Below are 26920 nucleotides of genomic sequence, written 5' to 3'. Positions count from 1 at the left end.
ATTTATTCCCCCTCGCCTACCCCTTTTACTCTCAAAAAACAAAAATACTTTTTTTTTTAATCCATCGATGAGAATTACATTTAAAAAATGTCTTTAAATTACTAATCTAACCCCCTCCCCGAATAATAAAAAAACCTAAAGGCATACTTGGAAATGCATGAAATTGTCGTCTCTTGTAATATATTTCCGTACAAAAGATATCGAAAATACCTAACAGTATGAAAATATTCGTATTCTAACAATCATAAACTGACAGGATCTCAAATTGTAAGCTCTAAGATTAAGTCGAATTCCTGTTAAAAAAAAATCAAATTACTGAGTGGAAACATTTTCTTGTAATATTTACTTTGCATTGGACTGAGATTTTTTACATTTCATAATTATCGTTCAAAATCCTCTCGATTTTGATTGCGATACTAACACCATACATCTGCAGACAATACCTGTTGGACGTTTAAAATTTAAAGTCCACCTCTCAAAAATGGGAATACGATTATTTAATTTTTTCATTTCTCAACAAAAAAATGGTAATTTTTGAAAAAAAACGATCTAAATATTTTGAACTATTGCTTCTTGACCTAATAATTCTATTTAGTCAAGAAAAATTCATCATTAGGCACATTCAAAGCCCGAAAAGGGTGTAGTAGATTTTTGTCACTTTTACCAAAATGGCATTGGCTTTGTGTTCAAGATATATTTATGCGTATATATTTCAATAAAATTACGCAGATTGGTTCCTGAGATCCATACAAAGTAACATTAAAAGGATGAAACTTTATTGGACAAACATGCAGCATCTGCCTCACCCTTATGAAGTATATTCTATGTAAGAACTTAATTTGTACAAATTGATACGTGATTACCAGTAGAGAGATGTACATAATATATAAACATTACGTGTTCTTAATCACCCATTCGAATGCCAAGATATTATTAGGAGATATGAAGCCGGTGCATTGCCTACGACAAAAATTATGTATACAATAATAAAAATATCTCTAATTTGATAAACCGTTGTCTTAAATGTTTTATAGCAATTATTCTATTATTAGTTGTAGTAGGTATTTAATTACGAGTAATAATAGTCGAACATGGGTTAACTTTGCTACTTTTGGTAATATTCTTGTTATTTTTAATATAAATTGATTTAATTCTATTAGAACACGGAAATAGGTACAAGATTTATTTGAGCTTTACTATTAAATTATTCGAGCATTGAGTCTATACGATGGCTCAAAATATTATCTTCATATTTTTCTGTATTTTCAGGACATACCTAGTACTTAGATGATGGTATATCATTGTTTCTTAGAGCATGTCATTTATTTATTATTCTTTCACTCAAAGTCCTCTAAACGCAAGTATGTAATTTGAGACACTCATAATGAAGGCCACCTCCAAAAATCCAATCCAATCATTTTCCGCTCTTACATGGTGAGTTAACACAAAAAGAATCTTGAATAGAAATCATGAAAAGGAGAAAAGTTCATCTTGATTTTTTTATACTTCATACATAGTCCAATATTTCATAGGGTTCGGGGAAACTTTACCGAAAACCACTGCTCTAATTCTAAATGCAATTTTCCGAACCGACAAATTGTCAAATGATCGCTTTACCGAACGGAAATATTTCTGAATGACTACACTGCTGAGCGGACAAAATAATAAAAATATTTCATGATTCATACAGCAAAACCATGTAATTATAATTCATTTTACTCCAATTTTAATCGATAAAATGTTTAAATATTGCTACAAATTCCAGTGATTAAGTGTGCTTTAATTAACTATTGCCTCTTACTCTGTAATTCTCAAGATGATTTTTTCATTGGACAAGAAAATTGTTGAAGTATCTTCATAATCAAATAAATCAATTAATTATTAATGAAAGAACACTGAATGATTTCAGTTCGTGGCTGATAGGTAAAATTTTACTTTTTAAAATTGGAAGTGGTCATTCAGCAATGTATTTATTGAACAAGAAGGCATTCAACAATGTGACTTTCATCAATGTGGCCACAGGAGATTTGATAATCTTATTTCGCTCAATTTTAGATATTGTATTCAAATTTCTAGGATGATTTGAGATACTCCAGAATTTACAATTGTGTTTGAAATTTTGTATTGATTTATAAGACTCAAAACGGCTCCGATATAGTCTTTTTTCATATGTAATATATATCACTTTTTAGTTTTTTTTATTGTGAAGATGCGTTGTTGTTACTACTTTAAGCGCGGTTAAGAGCATCTCTAAAGAATAAACAAGAATGGTTTGTTTATAGAAATGAATTATTATTATTAATCAAAAAATACAAAATTTATGTTTTTCCAGTACATAACTACTACTAAGATTGTTTCTTAGAGCATGTCATTTACTTATTCTTCTTTCACTCAAAGTCCTCTAGATGTATGTATTCGTGTAATTCGAGACTTTCATTAAGAAGGTTAAATGTTCCTAATTTCTAATTCTTAAATATAATAGCACAAAAAACAATATTGAACAAAAATCACGAAAAGGCAAATGTTTTACATCATATATCATTACCTTTATTGAAGCACGCAACCTTTCATCCGAAAAGAAACAGAAAAAAGGTCCAAAATCAGTTGGTTGTTACCCAATTTTTACCAACTATTGAACTATTATTCCTTAGCTTAGTAAGAGCTAATCCAAACAATTTACTTTCAGAACAGTAAATAATGGGAAAGATGCCAAAAAAATGTACAGCTGACAACAGAATACATTCTATGAATATTTTTTATTACCGAAGTATTCCCGTGATATATATTAACTATTGTTTAATACCTTGTATTATTGGTATGTGACTTGAAATGCACCCGATATGATTTCTTTAAAAAAATCAAAGTACAATTTCTTAATGGTGAAGATGAATTTTTGCAAATACTTTAAATGGAATTTGCAACACATTCAAAGGATAAATCAGAACAATTTTTGTACAGAAATGTAGAATAATTTGTCGAAAAATACAAATGAAATCGAGACTCATTTTTGAGAAAAATCATTTTAGCTTGTTTTTGTGTTTACATGCACATAATATGTAGTCTGCTATGCAATCATCCAAAAATGAGGAATTGAGGGAGGAAGGGATTCCTTCGCTCAATAACATAAAGTAACTATATATAGCTTAAGCATAGTACTATGTACACTTGCATTGCCGATTGTTAAAGTACTTACACAGGTAGTAATCATATAAATAGGTAGTAGATGATATACCTATGATATCATATGATATAGGATTTAAGCCGGCAGTAATAATATTTTATAGCTACTACTTAATATACTGTCATTGAAATAGATCTATGGAGTCATTGTATACACAGATTGACCACTATATACCTTTGTGTCTAATGAAACATATGGTCCGAGTATAAACATGAAATTATGTGTGTATGTTTATATAATATATTCAAATTAAGTTATTTGGCAATAAATTGAAGAAAGTTATTTATATTTAATCGATTCTTCTCGAAAAACAAAACAAACCCAAAATTATGCAAGAGTAAAAAACAATGTTTAAGATCTTCATATATAATACTTTGCAATATCGGCCTTTGCAATTTTACTTTATGTCTTCTTTGATCAACTCCATCATTAATATACATGCCAAAAAATTAATTGATACGTTGTAGCATTCACAGTCTCGAAAAGTATGGTATATCCCAGGCTTAAAAAGCGTTCATTTCTGCGAAATTTATGTTCGGACGCTCAATCATAAATTTCGTAGAATTTTTTTTTCAGGGTCTAAATTGTTAATTTCTTTCCGCTCATTGTTTTAAACGAAACAACAACCACGAGATCATTTTTTGTAAAAATTTAGTTGGTGACTATAAAACTCATTTTATAGTGTAAAGTCAATTTTGAGCTACCACAGATGACGTTGTTGTATGTTTTTTCCTCGTGATTCAAACAATTTTTTTTCCTTGGTGTAGTTTCCCTTGTGAGTTGAGGTAAAAGGTTGGTGGTTGTAAATCATGATACCCTCAAAGACACTAATGGGGGTTCATATAAGTTTGAACAAAATTGATCACGTGGTGTTTCTTTCTTGCTTTGTTTTACTTTTGAGGCTGATAAAGAGATGAAAAAAATAAGGGAAGAAATTAGAGGTGTTTAAACATTTTTCACGTACAATCTCTCAAAAATTAACAAAAACCATAAATGGCGTTCATTTTCCACATCAATTTTCAAGCTTGATGCATCCACAAAATCATTTATCCGGACTTTTCAGCGTTTTGTTGCTCTATTAGTTACATATTTATTCACTTGAAGGGATTGGATATCCTTCTTAAATTTAACGAAATGGTGCATAAGAATGACTATACACGTCATGTTGTATTTATTTGCTTTAAGCTTGGTTGAGCTTTAATTGTTCCGGGAGATCTTGAAAAAAAACACAGATTGTTCTCATAAACGATAAGATTATTATAAATAGAGTATTAAATCATGATGATATGTGCATAAGTGTAAACAATTGTTTGGTGTAAAGTCGAGATTTTGTAAAAAATTTGCAATCAAAGAATGAGATAAAGCATTTTGTGTAAATGAACATTTTAGTATATTATGACGAGATTAATACAATGATCGAAGCTCCATTATATGATTTATATATTATAAGTGTAATACATGAATTTTTTAAAGACAATTACTAATTAATTAAGTATTTAGCAAATAAATTTTAAATATGTAATTTAAATTGAAAACAATGAAATGACTACATCAATTAACATTGTTGGGGATTTAGTCTCGATTCCATGTTTTGAAGACTTGCGACTTTAAGGTATATCTTAATTTTTGAAAATTTGAGCTAGATACAATAAAAATATTCAAGAACTTGAAATTGTGAGGAAAGACTTGAGACTCAAATTGGACTTCTGTGAAAGTACTTCTCTTACCTCTGGCAATTAATAGTTGGTTATTAAAATGGCTTATGTAATGTTGGATAAATTTCAATCTTCTGTTAGTTCAAGGTTAGAGTCTTTAGTATCAAGTATTTTCTCCCTATTCAAAGTTCGTATAAATTTATTTTGAGTCCACTTGGAGTCTTCAGAGATTTGAGTCTTGAGACTATATATTTTATTATTTGCTTCTTTTTCAGACTCAAATTGAGGGTTATCTCCTATAAACGGAAAATTCTAGTAGATCTAATAAATATAATTGTAGTAATTGTCAGAAGATTTAATTGTAAAAATTATTACAATTAAGTCATATAAAGTCCGAGTCTTTGATCAAGAACTCAATTCTCAAAATATTACTTTGGGTAGAAAAATACATTTTTATCTTAATAATATTAATAAGATATTCCCAACTTCAGACCCAAGTGACATAATTATAGAGGGAAACGGCACAAAATTACTTTTTTATTTTCTACTGCCCTGACTTTATATATACATATATATAGACCTTGGTCTCAAGTTTCCAATTTCTACAACAAATTTTTCACAATTATTACTTCTCAAAATAAAAATAGAGACCAAAAATAAACAGATTGTTGAAAAAATATTAGAGAAATAAATACATAATTCTAATTTGATGAAAGAAAAAAACAAATTTTTATGTATGCAAAATAATATTTGCATAAATGCAAATATTTCTAAGCAACTTCATATTATGTACGGCAACACTTCCTTAACATTCGGAGCGAAGAATGTCAATTATCAAAGTTCATAGAGTTAACAAATTTGACGTAAAAATGCTTTGATAACAGTATTTGATATGAATCCGATCGTTAATACTATGTTATATACATGCTATATTTCATTTAAGTCACCTAGCTTAAAGTATATAATATCTAAAGACTCATTTCCTCTTTAGGATAACTTAGATTAAAGACATCATAACAATAATTGTCAACCTAACCAAAAATCCTACTAAATGGATAGATAAATGATACTTGATATTTTTATGGAAGGAATGAGGAAATTAAATGATGAACTTTTACATATCATATTTAGAAATCAAATACTACCCATTTTTTATTGATGTTAATCTTTCATAACAAAAGGGATTTTATTACATTGAGAATGATCACATTTTTAGAATCTTACATCATTTTTTTTTTGAAATAATCATATCAATCACGCTTATAGTTTCTACCAACCTTCATCTTATAAAGAAAGCAAATAAAAGGCACAAAAATAGTTGGTAACTATAATCCATTTTTTGGACTACAAATCGATTTATGCACAAAGTATTATAAAACTTAAAACAAAAATCAATTTTCACGAGGGGAGAGATTATACTACACTGCTGTTGTTTAATCGTAATAAATACGTTATTAGAGTTGTAAATTCTAAGCATATTTTAATTTGCAAGATTTTATGTAGTAGCAATCTGAGCAGGGTTTTTTTTTGGGGTTTTAATGTTACAAAGCTGTTTTCATTATTCTTTCCTTCTTGACTAGAGAACATTTAAGTATAAAGTGTCAGTAGTCATGAAATATGGTGAGCAATAGGAAGGATTTCTCAGGAAGTTATAAGAGTACGTCCTTGTTAGATTCAGAGATGAATTGATGATCGGCATCAGAGTCATTCCTATATATGAATTTACCATATAGGTAAGTAGAGGGATTTGCGTTTACATCCTTCTTTTTTTAGCTGCTTCTAGCTTATCAAATAATACGCCATTACAACTAAGCTGCTCTCCTTCCAAACATTGTTCAAATTTTCAGAGGCACCATATTAATTTTTGGTTTATTTTTTTAATACTAAAATTACTAAGGATTTACAACAAAATACCCTCATAGTACCATTACATTTTTTACTAAACTGTGGGGCTTACATTAAGTGAGCCCTAGTGCCTCCTTAAAACTAGCACTAGTGTCAATCCTGTAAAAATAAATATATAATATAATATCCAGTATATCAAATTATTCAAGATGTATACTTGAGAGGAAGAAGAAAAAAATAATGTAACTACAAAAAGTAATAAACATACGGATACATTTTGTCCAATGAAGTAAGAATTATAATCCTAACTGATTAAATCGCCTGGCGTTCATTAGTAGTACTAAACAGAATTATTATGGTATCTCACATGATGATTGTGGCTTTGATAAACCTCTTCTTATGTATCATATTAGCTCTTTCAAAAATGTATGATAATTGTATGTCTTTAAAAAAAATGTCTATTGATGAGATCATGAAGAAATTCTACAAGGGGATTTAGCCATTGAGTATGAATCATTTTTAATCAAAAGATATTGAAAGAATCATACATAATGCATACATCTTTGAAACTTAGAAAATTTTAGAATTTCTTAATAACTCAGAAACAAATGAAATATAATCTCCAAAATATGATAATTTTCAGACAAAAAAATGGAACAAAATTATGATATACTTCTTGTATTGCAAGGATATTTTAGTCTTTTATGTAGATAAACACACCGAGGAAGTAACAAAGGGTTAAATTACGCCCCTTTAAAACCTAACGCAAGCACTTCCTATGTTGTTTATTCACCCTGGCGTAAAAATTCATAATATAGCAATACACAAATAAACTAGCCTTAATAGTTGTTACTTATGATATCTATGATGTATAAAGATAATATTTCGATTTAATTAATAAATTATTACCAAACAAGAATTGTTTTATATTTTCCCAGGTTCTTTTTTCCTATTCAACGTTGGGATCGATGAATAAAAAGAGAGCATAAAAAATTTTCTTAGAAACCTCGATAGCTAATTCTGGAATGAATTAATAAATCAGAAACTAATGAAGTATCATAATGAAAAATCAGAGGCCTTAATAAGATGACTGACTATTCATTATTTTGGATGAAGTACAGAGTAGTTACCAAATTTTTTCACTTTTGGTATTTTATATGGTGAAAAATGGGAAGAGAGAACATGTTTCTTCTGTAAACAACCACTGGAGACATCCCAAAAAAAATTCTTCGAGTGTACATATATTATTAATATAATGCACAAAGTGATAGAGTGTGTATGTTTTTTCAATTTTAAGTTAGATCTTGTACATCAAGATTATTCTTCTTATTTTTATAATGGCCTAAATCAAGCCGAAATTAATTACATAACTGTAAAATTACAAGTTATGTTTAATAAATTTAAATGCACAAGAAAATCATTGCCTAACGATTTTACTGTGATATTGAAGAATATTGTATTTAACATACTAAAAAATTGTGGAGATGATATTTAGGTTAGAGTGCTAGGAGAAGGCGAGAGCGAGACCAATTGTAGTACTGAATTAAGACCATTGTTAATATCAGCAGCTGGTTTTCTATTTATCCTTATTTAGGACCACGGTCCAGTCCAGTCCCACTTGTTGGTCTTAAAAGAATGAAAAATCGATCGTTCGTAACGTCAATGTGAATATTTTCTTCCTTTTTTTAAGCTACATAGCTACATAACAATATAATATATTCTATTATATTTTTGCAAGATATGAGCAATAATCTTAATACATATTTCATTTATCTTAATTGGCTTAATAAACCTTCGATATTCTTATGAAAAATTCTAAGGACCTATAGGACGGATCCTAATACTGGGTTGGGCAGGACCGTTACAACACTACCGGTGATACGATTTTTGGCCGAGATAATTAATTACTGCTATAAAGAGGAGAACCTTCTACATTTAAAATAGCATTAGTATAGAGAAAATATTATAATTATACTTCAATTTATATATATCTATTTTAATATTGATTTTTATTCAATTTAAAAAGAAAGATATGGGATAATTATTCTTTTAGAGGGAGATGTCAACCAACCCATGAATAAACGCATCAGCCGTTTTTCCTTTTCTAATCCGTGTGCTTAGTTTTTCCCTTATATAGATCCCTTTTTTACTTATTACTCATCATCTCAAAGTTGCAATTATTATCCTTCTTTAACCGGCTTTTAAATATATACATGAGCTCTTATCATGGACCAATGACTTTTTTCGAATCCACTGTTAATAATGCAGTCATTGTTTATGTTTATAGTAAGATTACGTTATCTGATATTTAAATACATTGTACATGTACCTATACAAATACCAAGGTTTCACATGACCCCTTCTATATTTGGCCATGACATCCTCATACATATAAATAATGTACAAAGTAACTATGTATAGCTATAAATTTCTCAAATGAATATATTAGTGTCTTTTCCTTCCTTGACGGATTTAAATAGGCATAAATAATAATAATTATTTTAAGAGAGTTGAATGCTACTAAGGCAAAATTAATGTACTATATAATAACAATGTCTCACAACAACTCAAATTAAAGACAAACTGCCTGGAGTTATGTAAAAACTTTCTTTTGCTCTTTACTTACGAATAATACATATATACAAATTGTGAAATGATATTTTAAAAGAAATTAAAATTAAATTAATTTTAGACGAATAGATAAAACATTTAGAGATAGGGAAATCAACCATGCAAAAATAATCGGATAATTTTGATGAGTGTAGAATAGCAAAATAAATTGGTACTGTTGTTACCTAAACAAAATTAAGATTAATATACATATTGTAAAAGATATTATGACGACATAGATATCTTCATTGAATCTCTCAGCCTTTTCTCTGAAAAAAACAAAGAAACATATACATAGTTACAAGTAATAACAGCCTTGACAAGCCGGTGAACAGATTGGCAGCTCTTGACGATGAATGCTGTGTCAATGGGGTCCCATGCTGTCATGATGGCAGCACGGAGCTAATCCAAATTTGGATGAGAGGTGCAACAGGCATTTTTCTCCGAAACACCTCAAACCGATAAATCACAGGGGTTGAGGTTAGGCCCGGAGGAGTGCTACATGGAGTCAGGGCAGAAGTCAGCCATTTTGTTGCTGCATAAGTTTTGTTTTTCCTATCCTGTATGGTAGGAGTCTTCTTTATTGGACTTCTTGATGTTGTAGGTAGTCCGGATGGAGATGCAAACAATCTCCGCAGACATTTCGGGGCTAACACAAAAATATGTTGCTCCAATATTTTTACACTGAGAGAGATGAGATAATGTTGGGTAATTAATCCTTGTAATTAAAAATAAAAGAGATAAAATCGTAGTTAAATGCTAGTGCAAGTTTCGGGTCCCCATACCTAGCCACTTACATCATTCTCTACGTCTTTTGAACCAGATTTGTGACCGTTCACACTTTTTCTATTCATCCTTTCTTTTTCAGAAAAATTTCCTTTCCAACGCTCATTCATTAATTTTTTCCTGTCCATTTGTCCGTTTCTTAAAATGAAACAACTACTACACGATCAAGTTTGGTCAAATCCTGTTGGTTACGAAAAAACTTTTGGTTTCATGAGAAATCTGATTTGATATATCAGATATGAGATCACTTTTTCATTTTCCTGTGAAATGTTTTGTTCCCTTCACATATTTTTTTTCTAACTTTGTTCTTTTTTTCAAATGATCTTAAAATTGTTGAGATAGAGGAAAAGGACAGAACCATTGTAGAAACTTTGAATATCACAATATTACCTTAATAGTATAAAAATGTAAGCTGTATTTTGCTGTAAATTGTCGATTTTTCTTATTTCTTTTCTTACTAAGCTTTGAATAATTCACTATTACATAATAATTCCATATTTTGGAATAATTAAATAACTAGCAACTGGTTTTATTCCATTTTTCTGGGGTATTTTAATGAAAGATTGTGAAATACAATGAAGGTAACGATGCAGTAAAATAATCCATTCCTGAGCCTGATCCAACACTACTTTTGAGAAGTTGACGAAACACCCTCATTCTCAATTGCATTTATTAACTTCATGCATATCATTCACCAAGGATTTAATTACCCTCATCCCACCACAAAATACCTTGCTTCATTCTCATTGTCAGGCAAAAATAATTGGTTTTGTATAATTTATAGTTCTTTATTTTTTGAATTTAATTTCAGCTCATTAAATTTGATATTCACAAAATATCATTTTAATAAATATTATATTTTGGTGTCTGGACGGCATAGAAAGTCATAAATTCCAAATACTTTTTTGGAGCTCATTAGAATGGGAGCTTATTTTATCAAATGACTTTAAAAACAATTAATTTTATCGCAAAGTCTAAAAAACAGATCATATTATGACGGGCTTAATCAAATAGAGTTACAATACGGGATGCCAAGAATTTTTGTCCATTTATAGACATACATATTATTTATTTATTTTTTATGTTGAAACAGGGTCTTTCTCTTTTCGAGGGTGTCATTTTATTCTTGGCATCTCACGTCATCAACAACTTATTATTGAGTTATTTTTTTATTGAGGTATTTTCAATGTAGTTTGAAATTAATTGGACAGATTTAATTCCCTTTTCGAACAAGCTTTGATAAATGATTTGATTTATCACGACATAGATATCTTCAAAATATCTCTAAACTTTCCTCTGAAGAAGAAAAAATATATAAAGGGTAGGTACCTAAAACTAAAACAGTACCATGACTTAATTACAAAAAAACGTTGTACCAACTGTTAGTATTTTGTTATACTTTGTATCATAGATATCTGCCAATGACGTCTATAATCAATTTATCTAGATTCTAAGCTATATTCAAGGTAAAACTATCCAATATTTATTAGAATAATAAATACTAAATCAATCCAAAATTAAGAGTAATGGCAAACTACTCAGAAGCAAGAAAGATACTTTAACATATGTTTTGTATCTTTCGATCTTTGCTTTAAAAAAAAGCCTCAAACTTTATGGTGGTATTTAACCAACACCTTCTCAATCGTAGGAACCACTGTCATTAAATGGAAGATCATTATTTACAGCTTAACTACAACTCATTCAAGTTCAAACAATCAACATTCATAACACTGAAATTAAGAGCAAAAAAAGATTAGGTGACAAACTCATAGAAAACATTCTAGAATGCAAAATTTTATTGGAGGAGTTTGTTCTTTCATGATGTTATGTCAGCTGTTGCTGGAAGAATTTAAGCTATTTTTCCTACAATAGTAATGTTGTACAATTTTCAAGGTCATATATATATATATGTAAAAGTTCATTTTGCAACAACTGATATCAAACTATGCAATAAAATTGCCCTTAAGCAGTATATATTATAAAAATCATGACGTAAAAAGGGAATGATAAAGTTTAGGACATTTTTCAAAGACCTATAATAGGGAGGTGGATATATTTTAAGTCCTATATTAACTGAAAATAGACATTGATTGGTATTTGACCTTTATTTATTTTATTAGCAAGTCTAACAGCATATCAAATAACAAATTTGCAAATGTTTAGAATTTATTAATGTGTTGTAAGAACATAATAAAGCCGTGAAGCTTTAACAACATAAATTATGTTATTTGCTAAACGAGAGAAAACGTTTGCAAAAAAAAATATTTTTTCTTCCTGTGTTTTTGAATGTTTTTTTATTTGTTGATTCAAAATGAAAACAAACTAATTAAGGAAGGGATTTGTATTTGTTCTTAGCGTGGAGGCAATATGAACAAATTGACGATGTCCATTAGACTGTCCCGTTTTCAGATTAGTATGTTTATCTGCCTGCACAAGGACCTTTTCTTCTAGAAACAATAAAAGACTGACTCTGTCCATGTTTGAGTTTTCTCAAGCTATTTTTGGCGTAGTACCAATCATTTTAGTTTGGAAAAACTGGTGTTTTTAGGTCAAAATAGATCATTTGTGGCCCTCTTGTACTCTCCCAAATATGATGTTAAAGGTAAAATATTATATATATTTTAGTATTCGATTTATCAGTTAACAATATTGTAGACCTTGTTTGTAAAAATGGAAGAGGTCTAGGATTTGCACAATACAGAATAATGTTCCTTTTTCTTTTTGTTTAGCATGTATTACTTCAACTAGGGTTAAATTTTCATATGTTATGAGGACGTTTGATAAAATAGGGAAAACACAAGTCATTCTAAAAATGGCCTGCAAGATTTCAAACTTTTTCAAGGGAGTTTTTTGATTACTCCCATCAGTAAAAGTCTTTGTTCAACGGAGAAAAAATTAAGCTGATAAGGGGACAGTCTAAAATAAATTCATGTATATATAAGTATTGAAACAGTTGCTTTATTATTAAACAGATCAGGAATGCCTACACACAGCAACAGGAATTAGAATCTAAATAATAACCAATCATCAAAGTAGGCTGGTTGCCCTTAAAAATACAAGTAGTTGAATGCAAGTTTGAAATATCTCCCAAGTTTTGCTTGAGTTATACTTCATAAAATTGGCAATAATAAATGCATGTTTGGGAACAATAAATCATGCATCAAATTTGTAGGGAGGGATAATAATAGGAAGAGGCGAACATGTATTTACTGATGTTAATCCTAGATATCCTTACTTACTAAAAACTTCATTTGAACTCTACATATGCGTAATTGTCGATATTCTGCTTGTAATGTATGTCCAAAATAACTAAAAAATATCCTACAAAATTAGAGACACTTGAACATGGGCGTAATGACCAAAATGCTCATAAATTGAGGGAGAAGCCTTCTTTTATAAAGCTATTTAACAAGAAATAAATGTCAGTTTGTTAGTTATGAATGAATTAACCGTATGTACAGTAGGCGAAGAGGCTAGTTGACAACAAAAAAAAATCATTTCTTAGCATATTATTCAGCATGTAAAAGTGAATAGTTTCTTTTTTAAGTTCAATAGAAAATTCAACTTTTAGTAGCAATTTCATGCCATAGTTAATAGTATACCTAAGTTGCAATATTCAAATAAATTTTGTCAATTTTTTGTCTCAGCTTACACCACTTATAGGTCAAGTTAAAATAGTTTAGGTTCATGTTAAGACGGTATTGATTATTCATAGCTAACAATAGAAAATAATGATCTTTATTGGTAAAATTCAAACAAGATTTAATTTATAACCAAAAATATATATTATTTTATTCGTGATATTCAAATAATTTCCAAACATTTTAACAATTATATTTCAGGTCCATCCTACCACAAATTAGAAAAATAAAATATTGTTCTTTTTTTGTTTATGCATTAATTTCCCCTACAGCTACTCTTTAATTTCAAACATAAATATCTCACTGAAAACTAAGCTAATGACCAAAATTTAATTCTTAATTTAACCACAAATATTTACAGTATGTAAACAAACACCAAAAATGATCAGGAAGACTGTCAACTACAATAAGTTTGACCCTAAGGAGTTTTATTTAAAAGTATCGATTTTAGTGTATCATTTTCGATTCAGAGTCATATTTTGAAATTAAATAACTATAAAGGAGAAAATTAAAAGTAGTAACAAATGATTCAAAAATTTAAAAACGTGATTGACACAGAAGGGCTTTAATAGTCATTTCCGTCTTCTATGGCTGAAACAACAATAATAAATGTGGATTTTTGCTGACAGGTGAAAACATTATTGCATAGTGATGTGTTTTCATAAGATAATAAAATGTTTATAAGTGTGACCTTGAATTTGAGAGGACATTTTTACGAATATGAAAAAAATCCCTCAGAGATTAAAAAATTCAGAAAATTTGTCACAGTATTGGGTCGCGTAGTTACCACCTTTAAAAAGATGTATTTAATGCAGTAACAGTAAGTGATTGTACCCCAAAATTGGTTGAACGCAATTCGTAGAAACTTGCTAGAAATTTATATTGAATGGTTTACCTTAAATAGGGGCACAATGAATGACTCAAATCCATAACAATCTTATTAACATGTGTAAGATATCAAATATAAATTTGTCACATAAATTAATTTTGGTCACTAGAAGCGTTGCGTCATATTAAGTACATGACGTGTTTATCATTCAGTATTATTATTATTATTATTGGTTTTGAGTAGAGGTGGTTAATTTTTTCCATACAAATTTAATAACACATATACTCAAAGGTCCAACATAATTGACATTTTATCATTAGTGAAAATATTGCAATTGACAAAAGGAAGTAAATTCAATTTATATTTATATTTACATAATATTTGATACTAACGTCATATGAATTACATACATCATAATTGAAGGAGACTTCGACCATCTTGGGGGCTCACAGTTGAAATTTATACTAAATAAAACGGACCAACTTTCCAAAAAAATTGCCTTGAATACTATTTGATTACAATGATAAACAACGATATTTGAATATAATTTAAGTAATACTTACTGAAAATCCTTATGATATGGCTAGATCTCTACAATTATTATTTTTTTTTTTTCAATCAATTAGGTACAAAAAAGTAGAATAATTAGAGAAAAATATCTTATTATTTACATTGTTTTAATTTACATAGATTTTTGATAGACGGTAAGTTTTAAGTACTTTTATTTGCGGACGACATTAATCATGCTAATTTCACATGACAACTCCCTTTATCAGATGAAGAAAATTGGCTAAGGCCATACCTAAATACTTTAGGTGGCTGCAATGGATCCATAAGCTGACCATTTATGGTTTAGAATAGAGCACACTAATTTAAGGAATAATGTTTATAATAATTATACAAATTTAAGTGCCTTCTTTACATAATTGGCAAAATGATCACAAAGAATACACCAACACATGGACCTATCACTGGAACAGGCGGACTTGGTCCCCAATTATTTTTCAGCAATAGTATTATTGGCCTATTAATGGTGAGTCATCCATAATTACTCCCACCATAACAACACCATGATATTGGCACTGCAATATGAGTGATTATGGTCAAGTAGCAATTATATACTATTACACGACATATTTAATAATTGAGAAAAATGAGAAATTACCAAATTTATTTTCTTCATAAACGACAAAAATTCTTTGATGAATTGAAATAATCAAGAATATTAGCTGTGGTCTACATAGAACAAATCTTGTACGAGAGGAAGGCTGAAGGGAAACATCTCGCTCTAACATCTATCGTTCTACTCCTTAATCGAGACCCAAATGGCTATAGAGCAAATACATTATTCGCTTCCACCTCTTGACAATTAGTCCCCATTGTCACTTAATCATGGACTGGTGGCTTTAGCCTTGGTCTACGAAGATTCTTCAATTAATATATTAGACTTTTATTAGCTGAAACAGGTTCTTTTAAAAGGAATTTTGGTGATCTTTAAGTAAATACAATTTGCTACTTATCAATAGGATTAAATATAATTATTTCTTTCTTTTAAATTGAAGATAATTGTTTAATTGAAGAGCTTAACTAACACAGACTCATTTTTATGTTGATGGACCACATGTTATGATCACTTATTAGTTAGTCTACTACATAACTGTAGCTTGTATGTGCACTTTTCATGTATTATTTACTTCGTAAACGCAAAAAAGAACAGAACTCAAAATCAGAGCAGATGTTTGAGGTTATCTTCTCTATATACCTACGTACACAAGGGAAAACAACTGTATAATAATAATATAGGTAAGTATTAGTGTTGGATTTCGGTCTAACATCATTATAGCTTTGTCAGAACGAAATAGTTTGATACAAGTTCAGTATTGACCGGTCTCATAGTAAAATGCCGTCTACACGAAAAATGTCGGCCTAGATTGCTTTCCACAAATTGTAGTATTTGATTTCATAAACAGTCAAACCTAGGTTAATGATGATCTGTTTTGAGCGTGTCACTGAATTTAGAATGATTACAAAAAAGGAAACCTGTTTTAAGATGTTACTTGCACTAAGTGGTCAATTTTTCAGTTTCTACTGCCTAACTGTTTATTTTAAATTTTCCTGTATTTCCCATTTTCTCTACCTACGTTTTAATATTTCATTTTGATCTCTTAAAATTAAATATTTAATACACATTTATTTAATCATTATTGTTGGGTGTTGGTCTTGAAATCTTAGACTTTTTTGAGACTGTTCAAATTATATTCATTTAGCTAGAATAAACGAATCAGGTTTATTAAGTAAATTCTATTTGAATCGCCCAGCTATAAAAATTCCATGGAGATATTTTCTACAAAAAAAAATCGACCTAGATCAGACTTATTTAATTTATAACCTAGACCGGTTCTTTATTTGATTTTTAGTTAGCGTCATTTGTATATCCAAATTGTAAACATCCTTACCATGACGTCATATTAGACTTAAAGTGTTTGATATATGTGCAGCTAGTATAACGGGTCACTTTAGGGGAGAGAGGGCTCAATAGAGTGAGACCGAATAAATTGGTCTAAGATTTCAAACCAATCAAACTTTGTTCCAGGGTTTTAGATCACTGTCTCGATCGAAATATTTGTACAGACCGGTGAAAAAAAGATAACTTATGAGGTATGATTTTTTTTCAAACTACCCCCTCCTTCTCGTGTTCACTTTTGGTACACATAATCTAAATACTTGTTTATTAAAGTTTGTGTTTACAATTTCTACCTGGTTCGATCTCGGGCCAAGTCTCAACACTATTAGTTATATAAAAAGAATATTAAATAGAAACTTTGGTGGGGAAATGCAGGGCTACTATATACATTGTACCTACATACTTCTTAAGTGTATTTCATGAAGATGGAATAAAAATTACGTAGAAGGATAATTAAGTATGTTTGTATATATGTATAATATATTAATTATATAATATATATATTTAAATAAATAAAAAGAAACATCATGATTCCTTGAAGAAAAGATAAGAAGAAGAGAACTCAAAAGGGAGAAAAAATATCAAGGGGCTTGGTTCATGAAGAAGATGTATTTATTGTGCTTAAGTATATAAATGGTTTGTTAGGTTTTAAGTAACATTGTTAAACATATGGTTTGAACATGATAATTCCAATATAAACATTATTACTTTAATTAGTATTATTAAATTGTAAAATACCAAGTGCTCAAAATAATACAGAAGACGACCGTATTTATTCAATCAACGTACACTAAAAGAAAAGATGAATAGGACCACAATAACATAACGTGCGAATATATATGTCCAAAAAATTGACAACCATACAAAAGAATTAGACACTAAAGTTTCTCAAAAAGAAAAAAAAACAGAAACATCGACAATTGACAACAAAACACTGTTTAGTTTATTTTGTGTTATTGAAGTAACGCTGTGGGAGAACGATATTTTATAAATGACGTCATCATGGATATGAAGCTTTGATCACGTTATGGTCAATTAATCAATTTTTACAAATTCTTATCAGAATATTAAGACTAAATTAAGATAAATTCTTAAAGTATTACAAAACTAACTAAGTTGTTTAACTGAGAAATTACCAATCTTAGCAGGATAAGGGGAAAATATGTGTGAGGCTATATTTAAATTTCCTTATTTAAAATTTGATTTTGAAATAGAATATTTTCACTTTTTTTATAATGACCTTTTTAAAAAGGCAAGCCTTCTTGTAGCTTTTTTTTTTTTAATTAAATTGTGTCTATATTTCATTCAATGACAGACTTTCTTTAAATATATATATATTATTTTTTTTGTCCTTTAATAAAAAAGTTCCTTCGTAGTGTATATATTTAAATGTTTACAAAATGAATTAGAAACAACTTTATACCACTTTATTATATGTAATCTTATTGAAGATGATCCCTTCTAGAAGCGCATTAAAATTTGGGCCATTTTTCGAAGACCAATAACAGGGACAAAACTGATTTGAAGTCCCATAGGAAGGACTGAACCCATCTTATATAACAAATGTATAGAAATAAATGTTTAATTTGGTAAATTAAATAGAAAATTGTTAAATAGAAGCGAATAACTTTCACTCTAATAATATGTAATAAGTAGTTGTATATTATTTGATATAGGAATCGGACTACTATTAATTTATTTTTTTGCAATTGAGCAAAATTGATGAATACATATAAATTAATATATATTGTGTGTAACCTACGTTGGTACTTGGTATTATCGTCAGGTTAGATTATATGTATGTAGAAAAAAGGTTTGTATGAATATTACGCAATTATCGAAAGTTCTCTTTATTTATAGAATGTTTCTTGAGAAATACAAAATTATTTTTAAAGAAATTGCAGAAAATAGGTGCATAAAATCGTACGACTGAGTACTATATATGTATCTATGTGAATGCGTACATACGGGAGTTTCTAGTTTTTTTTAAGTACTATTTTATAATTTAGCCCACAAAATTAAACTGAAATAAAACATGCATTATTTTGCAATATCATTTCCAAATAGTCAAAATATTGTTATGTGATTCGAAGATATAATTCCATGATAGGCAAAAAAATTACATAGAGATTGCTTCAATAAACAAATGGTTGTTATTGGCTTTTTTTGTTTTTTTTTACAAATTGATTTAGGACTAAGACTGTAGAAATCCCAAAAAGCATATATTCAATTACTGGAACATATACATTCACGGATTTATCATAAATTATGCAACTTCATACCAATGGAATTTCCTTCATACCTGCTTGATAGATGCACAGACGTGAAAATTGGCTACTCTTATACGGAGCTATGTCAATAATATAAAAATGTGCGCTCTAATATATTTCTGTCGACTGTTGATTTTCTACTACTCCTTGACTCTCCTTATTAGCGGGGATGATGTTAATGTTCTCAAAACTTTAAGAACTAAAACATAATAGGACACAAAAATTGTGCGTCATTGAGTAATATTTTCTAAATGACGTCATTATTAATTTCAAAAATCCAGGATATAATGTGTATAAGAATAATAAATACTTCAATTAGGCATAAGTTATAAATAGTTGCAAACTATTGTCGTACATGATGGATATATAAGGTTTACTAAAACCATTCAATTGTTAAACTGAGACACTTTTTGAGATATAATAGTAATCACAACCTGCTTTATTGAGGTTCTCTAATTTGAAATGTTTTTCGAAGACCAATAAATGAGATAAGACAGATTTTAAGTCCCGCATTCCCTACTTGTTAGTGTTCTAAACGTTGATTTTTTGGACTTGGATTAGTTTTATAGTTAAGTGTTCAACAGTTCATTATTACATTGCGTCATAGTCGTACGGTTAGAATGAATTGGCTACCAATTTTTCCTCCTTCCTGTTTGCCTTTAGAAAAAAGGTTGGAAGATAAAATAAAAATTTCATCTTGCTATATAGTTGTTTTTTAAGTTTGTATACGCAAAAAAAAAGTTTTCTAAAGGAAACATCTGATTTGAATAGGTCTATATATTCTTCTTTTTTTTTTTATGCACTGACATTGTAATGACTTTTTCTTAATGACCAATGTTTTAATGCCCCTATCAGTCTAATGGCATATTAATAATATGCATAGGTAGTTTAGTTATATGAGATATCAATAAATAAATCTGAAAAACTACATTAGCCAAACAGGATCACCCACTGTGAGTGAATCCCCCTGTTCATCAATAGTAAATAATTTATGATTCAATTACATTGTACATACAAGGAAAGACATAATACATAGCAAGGATGCTAATGACCATTTAAGATAGAGATAGAGAGTAGCCAAGCATTTATATATATATATATATATGTGAGGAACAAACATAAAAGGTGGTATAGTTTTTTATCTTTAAAAAATTGAGTACCTTACAAAGCCTAACTCTTCAAATAATACCTTTTAATTGCAATGGAATACATTTTTCGATTGGTTTATCGTGGACTCCGATAATTTGCGTTATTAATATGTAAAAACCCGAATACATAGAAAAGCGGAAATTGTTTTATTTAAGCCTATAACACCTTATATGGTACATAAACTTTAAGATCCTTGACTTGAGCAGTTTAACAATTTTTGGATCAAAAACTTGATGTAGATAATTAAAAATATATAATCAATGAATCATTAAAAAGAAAAATACAAATTTGACCTTCTAGTGTTGCAAAACGTATTGCCTCATAGAAAAAGTGGTAAAACCACGTATTTGTTGAAAAATTAAAAATCTAATTTTAGAGATGCTTTATAGAGGTTATAGATTATTTTTTTTTAATATGAGCAAGAATAGTCAGTCAGTTACAAAATTTTTATAAAACTCTTAGTTTTTTTGTTTTTTTTAAATGAAAAATATTTGATTTTGACTTATTTAAAGAAACCCATTTTTGTTTTACCAAAGGAACAATAATTATATTTTATTCTCTATACAGCAAATTCGAGCCACTCTTTAATCTAGTAGGTTTATAGGGTTAAATCCAAGTTGTGCAAAACATAGTAATTAAGAGATTCAAAGTAAAAACTCTTATTCATTTTTGTAGTTAGTCATTTTATTTATAAAAATGTATTAACTTAAAAAAAACAACACCAGAAACATACACGTCTAGGTCACTCATAATCTGATGTTTAATTTATGTTTGCTTCTTACATATACGTTATACTTTTTTTAAAGTATTCCTACCTTAGAGGATAGCGTAGAGGGTGCAGGAGGTTCCCGCTCATATTTTTCAAATCTGAAGCTATTACTTCGTGCCACTTCATTCCTTGGCCTCTTCTCATTTAATGAAGACCTTAATAATTTAATTTTCGGCCCAGGGCCTGCAACACACTTAAAGGTCGTTGAAGGCCAGCGAGAACTCCTGGAGAACTCGTCCTCCTCCTCTTCTTCTTCTCCCTCCTCCTCGTCCTCACTACCTTCTGCAGGATCATCCAAATCATCTTTACGATCCGGAGCATGTAAGGTCAAAGCACCTAACTCAGTACTCAGAGAATCATCTCCTGACTTTTCCGGACGACGGCGAAGCACTTTACGAAACACTTCCATGATGTACACTTAGGGGTGGGTATTAAGGGTATATTTGGAGGAGTTTGGGGCTGATAATAAATATACTGGGGATAGGTGATGATGATGATGGGTTTACCTATAAATAAGTAAGGAATCACAAAATAACAACAACAGGTTATTACTATGGCACTGATCGGTTGAGAGACCCTCTCACTAAGTACAGTAAATGTCAACTAAAGGCCTAATCATCATATCATGATGATGATAATATTATTGAGCGCACTCATGAGGAGTGTGGAGATTCTCTACTATATATTAATAAACTTCCAAAGCGGACGACGCGCCGGCTATGTTTAACTGCATGTATGTGAGTTAGGTATGCACAACTACGTAAGCACTGCATAATACTTAAAAAAAGTACCTAGTGAGATTATTATTGATGATATAAGTATCAAAATGATCATTATTTTTCAAATAAAATAGTATGAGGATGTCCATTTAAAGTATAAATATGGCATGTCTGAATATAAAAAAAAAAAATATTGACTTCACTCTATGTCCTTTCACAACTCCCAGTGATATTTTAAAGATGTTGTCTAATTTGAGTATTATTTTGATATTCGAAACGCCCGAACAAATTTTCTTAACAGATCACTACAGAAGAGTCAATAAAACAAATCCATAATAAATAAACTAATATCAAAATAAAAGTATAGATTTTGAAAATATTTAAAATAAGAAGTATTTCGCTTCGCTCTGTTCAAATCAAATTGAAACTACATGAGTGACCGAAACTTTCATACATTCTAGGCTCGACGGTTATTAAAATTAGCCTCTAGCTAACAAGCTGCTTATTTTTTTCTTTTTTTGTAATCCTGTGCAAAATTTACTAGTGGCAAACATCAAAAAATATATATGTCGTCTGTATATATACGGAGATATTTGATTGGCTTAAGTTCTAAGGGAAACACTATATAATACATCTTGTACAATAAGAAACAATGACACAATGAGCTTAACGAAATATGTTAAAATTTTAAATAGATCGGTTGGTTCTGGAATTGAAATTGTGTTCCTTACTTAGAAATGTTGGTTTTGTTTAACAAACATTTCCAAACGAGACAGAAAGTGAAATATCATAAAATGTTGTCTTTTAAAAAATATATTTTACTTTAAAATTCCCCGTAATATTTGTTTTCAATATCTATTCGACGTTTACACAAATTAATACAAATGATTTGAACAAAAAATGTCATATATAAATGTGAGATTTAATTTACGGTATTATATAGCCAAACAGGCTAGATACTAAACACCCTGGATACACTGTGTTTTTTTACAGGAAATGGGCTAGTAGACGAACCTTGGATATATCATGGACTATTTTGAGTTTATGTGGCCATTTGACCATGACTAAGTTACTTTCTTACATCACATATTGAAATATGTAATTTTTTATCTATTTAAAATTAATATATTATCGCAGTCTCATACTAGAATCTTAAATTCTTAACCTTAAATCTTTAAAATGGCATTGGCTATTTTTAGAAAGACTTTGAGTAATGTATTAACTACTTTTCTAATCATTAAGACATTTTAAATTCATACATTAAATGGGTATATTGATACTAATTTATTTCAAAAATAGTGATCACTCGAATGATTATGACTTGAGGTATGAAAATAGATTCCTTTATCAATTAAATTGACTCTTTACATTGAATATATTTATGCAATATACCATTTACATTCTAAATTAAACAAACGAACGATGCATTTTTTGGTTTTTTGACTCAACCCCCATAGAATTGGGTCTTTCGGTATCCAGCTTCATATTTGAATAATTGCAGGAAAATAAGAAAATATGCTTTGCGAAGGAATAAAAATTGATGATTATTTAATGACTCATAAAATCAAATTGCAGAAAAACTTAAAAAAATGTATATGAAGTTATCTTTGTATACCCAATGCAACACCTTTCAACCTTCACAAAGGTTAAGCATTTAAGAATTACTCATGATGAATGTGATACAACACGGAATCATATTCATCAAAAGTCAAATATGTGAATAAGTAGTCTTGTAATTACGTTTGAAAGATCTGGACCAGTGTAAAACTATTATAAATTTTTTGCCTAGGATATAGTTCAGTCTTTATATTAAAATTGTTTTAACTTGATCACAATATGATCATTTTCGTATCTCTCAACCTTTTCTTCTAAAAAGAGAACATTCTGTACCGGTATAGGACTGTTATAATTTTTTTGGGACTAAAATAATTTCGATCACAATTTAGTCTTATACTAAGGTGTCCAATTTTTAGGGTGACCCATTAATGCAATTTTCTTCTGTATAATAATGAAAAAATTATGCTTGTGAAGTTTCAGTCGTCAAAGGGCGTTTTTTACTTCTATGGCCATTTGAAAACGACTATTTGAAAGACACTTTCTATGTGTAAAGGGATTCAGAAGTGTCAATTTTAAAGTTATGCTTCTGCACTTCAGATGGATTAATTTTAAAGTTATGCTTCTGTACTTCAGATGGATTAATTTTAAAGTTATGTTGTTTAATTTCAAAGGTTCATTAAAGTTCATTTTTTCAAGTGATAAATAAGAATGTTATACTTATTTTTCATTTTGAAAAAAAACTAATTGTATCCTAAGGAAATACTTCGGATACTCAAACGATCAGAACCACTCTACTTTCCTTCGATTAGCAACATCCACAAATGTTTGGTTAAAAAAAAATACGACTTAAAATGAAGAAACTTTGTCTTGACTTGAAAAAATTTAAATCCTGGAGATATCTTAGATATTTCCCAGCTACCAGCAGGTCTTTCAATTAATTCAAAAATAATTATATAAGTAATTGCTCTTTTCTAACTAACTGAATGGTTCCATCGACAGAGAACATATGCCTTTGGATTTGAAGATTTTGAAATGATCAAAAGATTGATCATATCTTACTAAAAAGAGTTCAGAAAAGTATTAAATGATTTCTAAGTAAATGTAATGAACGCATCAATAATATACCATTTCAAAGGTACATGATGGTGATGGTCATACGTAGTTGAAACTATAATGAAATGTCAACTTTTGCTTGGTATTGAAATTCAAAACACAAAGAGAATTATAATAAAATTTCATTGAATGAGCATTTATAAGAAGAAGTAATTTTGTGGCTAGGATTTTTTTTGTGGGGGGAAATTTAAAATCAATTTTTATACATAGATAGCATAAAATACACTCTTGCATCCCAACATTAGGGCTAAAATTGAATTTGATCTTAAAACTTTTCCCTACTATAAGGTTGGATCGGGGGAAAATCAACTCCAGCCAAGTCGTAGCACTAAGATATACAAATTGCAAGTACTATACGACAAATATGAAAAAAAAATCTCCTGTGGGTTGAGCTACATATTAGAAGAATGAAAAAGGATTGTAAGTAATCAAAAAAAAGTTATTTGGGGTTACTAAAACGTGTATTTATTCTTGAAGTAGGCAAATTGATTGAACATAACAGTGAAAATATTAAACGAAATGAAAATAACATCTCAACTCGGACGATAAATAAATTAAATAGATATTACCACATTGTAAGTGAGACGAGGAGTTGAGTTAGAGAGTTCTTGACTCTTGACACACTTAAGAAGGACTAAAGTTGAGTTTGTATATACTACTCTGATCAAAAAGAACGCGTTATTTTTTAGTTCTGAATTCAATACTCATTCGATTTTCAAGTGTGTTGTTGTAATATGTTGGTACATACGTCGAACACGTATGCTGGCAATATCAGTCATTTTGTATAATTAGTTAGTTTTGAAAGACAAAAAGGTTAGACGCCTATTGGTGTGCTCTAATCTGAAAAATAATGGAAAGAAAAAATCAATTTAATGGAAACTTCTTTAATGTTTTTAAAAGATTTTTTATTCTTCAAAAATATGAATTTTTACAAAATGCTTAACGGGACTAATGCGGGGCACACATAAAGACGTCTAGTTTTTTATCGGTCAAAAAAAATAACTAACAATCCAAAAGTTATGAACATAAACACCAACATAGTAACAAAAAAAATAGAAAATAACAATTGTAAGTATGTAACTGTTAGCATATATAATATTTCTTCAAAATTTTACCAAAATCAATCAGTAACTGCTTCAGTAATCCTCCTTACAATCGCACAACATTCAACTTTGTTGGCGGAGGAAGAAAAAATGGGATAATTTATTTGATTATAGGCTATCAAAACCTGAAGAGTGCCTCTCCGAAGAGCTACTATGGATTATGAAATTTTGTGAACTTTGAGTGAATACAAATATTTTTCAGGTATGTAAGTTTAACTCATTTTGAACTATTGATTCTCCATCTCTACAGAGTCTATGTTTGAATAGTTTTTGAGATGTTTAATGAAATAATTATAATGTTTAATGCTTATCAATTAAAGTAATTTGGACAAATGTATATTAGTAGAATTATTACTGTCTATATGTTGAGTAGTTGCCCAAGTTAGTTAGTTGCAAAATTATACAAAGCACATTGTCACCAGGTTAATGAATGTGAAAGTAATTGATAAATTAAAGTTCCAATAAACTTACAGAGTTCCATGATCTACCATATATATTGGTTTTCCGCATGAGTTCTGTGTTTGGTTAAAGCTCTACATTCAACGATTTGCTGGAACGCAAGGAACATAGGTATATAAATATATATTGTATATTACAGTTTTTAAGTGTATCATCATTGTGTGTAAAGGCATCAGGTCTCTATTCGAATGAGGAACTCTTTATTACTTAATTAGTGTAGTATCAGTACCCTAACAATAATTGAATAAAATTGTTCAATCATATTGCAAAATTTCAGGCTTAAATAAATACGAATGAGTGACTCCTATTTGATAGTTTAGATACTAATGATAAAGTGATGAAGGAATGGATTTGAACCTTCTTTCATGGAGTCATGAGAATGAGTCAACCCTTTATAACTTCCCTTCAAACCCTTACGCGAGTACTTTTCTAGTAGTAATTCCACAGAATAGTTACTAACATATAAGCATCAGTGAACATATTGAATACTATTTTTTCCATCATATTTTATACTTATGAAAAATTAATTTAAAATAGGTTGTGTATAGTGGAAATAATAATAAATTTTGTAGACTGTAGAGAACTAATTATTTCTATTTGAATAAACTATTATGAAACAGGGCATGTTTTATCTCGTGACCAATAAATAGTCTAGTCCTGAAAATCGGTATGAATAAAAAAATAATTGGGTAAGAGGATTTATTTTTGTGCCTTAGAGCGACTAAATCAAGCTCGAACCTTTTCTCTAACAAGAAACAGAAAAAAAGTCT

The 26920-nt window shown here is 29.3% G+C and overlaps 1 protein-coding gene across 2 annotated transcripts in view; it reads right to left on the bottom strand.

Annotated features, from left to right (window-relative positions):
* Positions 1-21865, bottom strand: part of LOC121116946 (uncharacterized) — a 281946-nt gene extending 260081 nt beyond the window's left edge. The window contains exon 1 of one of the 2 annotated variants that reach the window (XM_040711270.2): positions 21246-21865. In XM_040711270.2, the coding sequence (XP_040567204.2) occupies positions 21246-21608 (363 nt within the window). In that variant the 5' untranslated portion in view covers positions 21609-21865. The remainder of the gene's footprint in view (positions 1-21245) is intronic. The other variant, XM_040711269.2, reaches the window with a different exon arrangement.
* Between the last annotated feature and the right edge of the window lie 5055 nt (positions 21866-26920).

Source organism: Lepeophtheirus salmonis, chromosome 4 (genome assembly GCF_016086655.4).
Source record: "Lepeophtheirus salmonis chromosome 4, UVic_Lsal_1.4, whole genome shotgun sequence".
In the NCBI taxonomy this organism is placed as follows: domain Eukaryota; kingdom Metazoa; phylum Arthropoda; class Copepoda; order Siphonostomatoida; family Caligidae; genus Lepeophtheirus; species Lepeophtheirus salmonis.
This window is presented reverse-complemented; position numbering and strand designations above follow the sequence as displayed.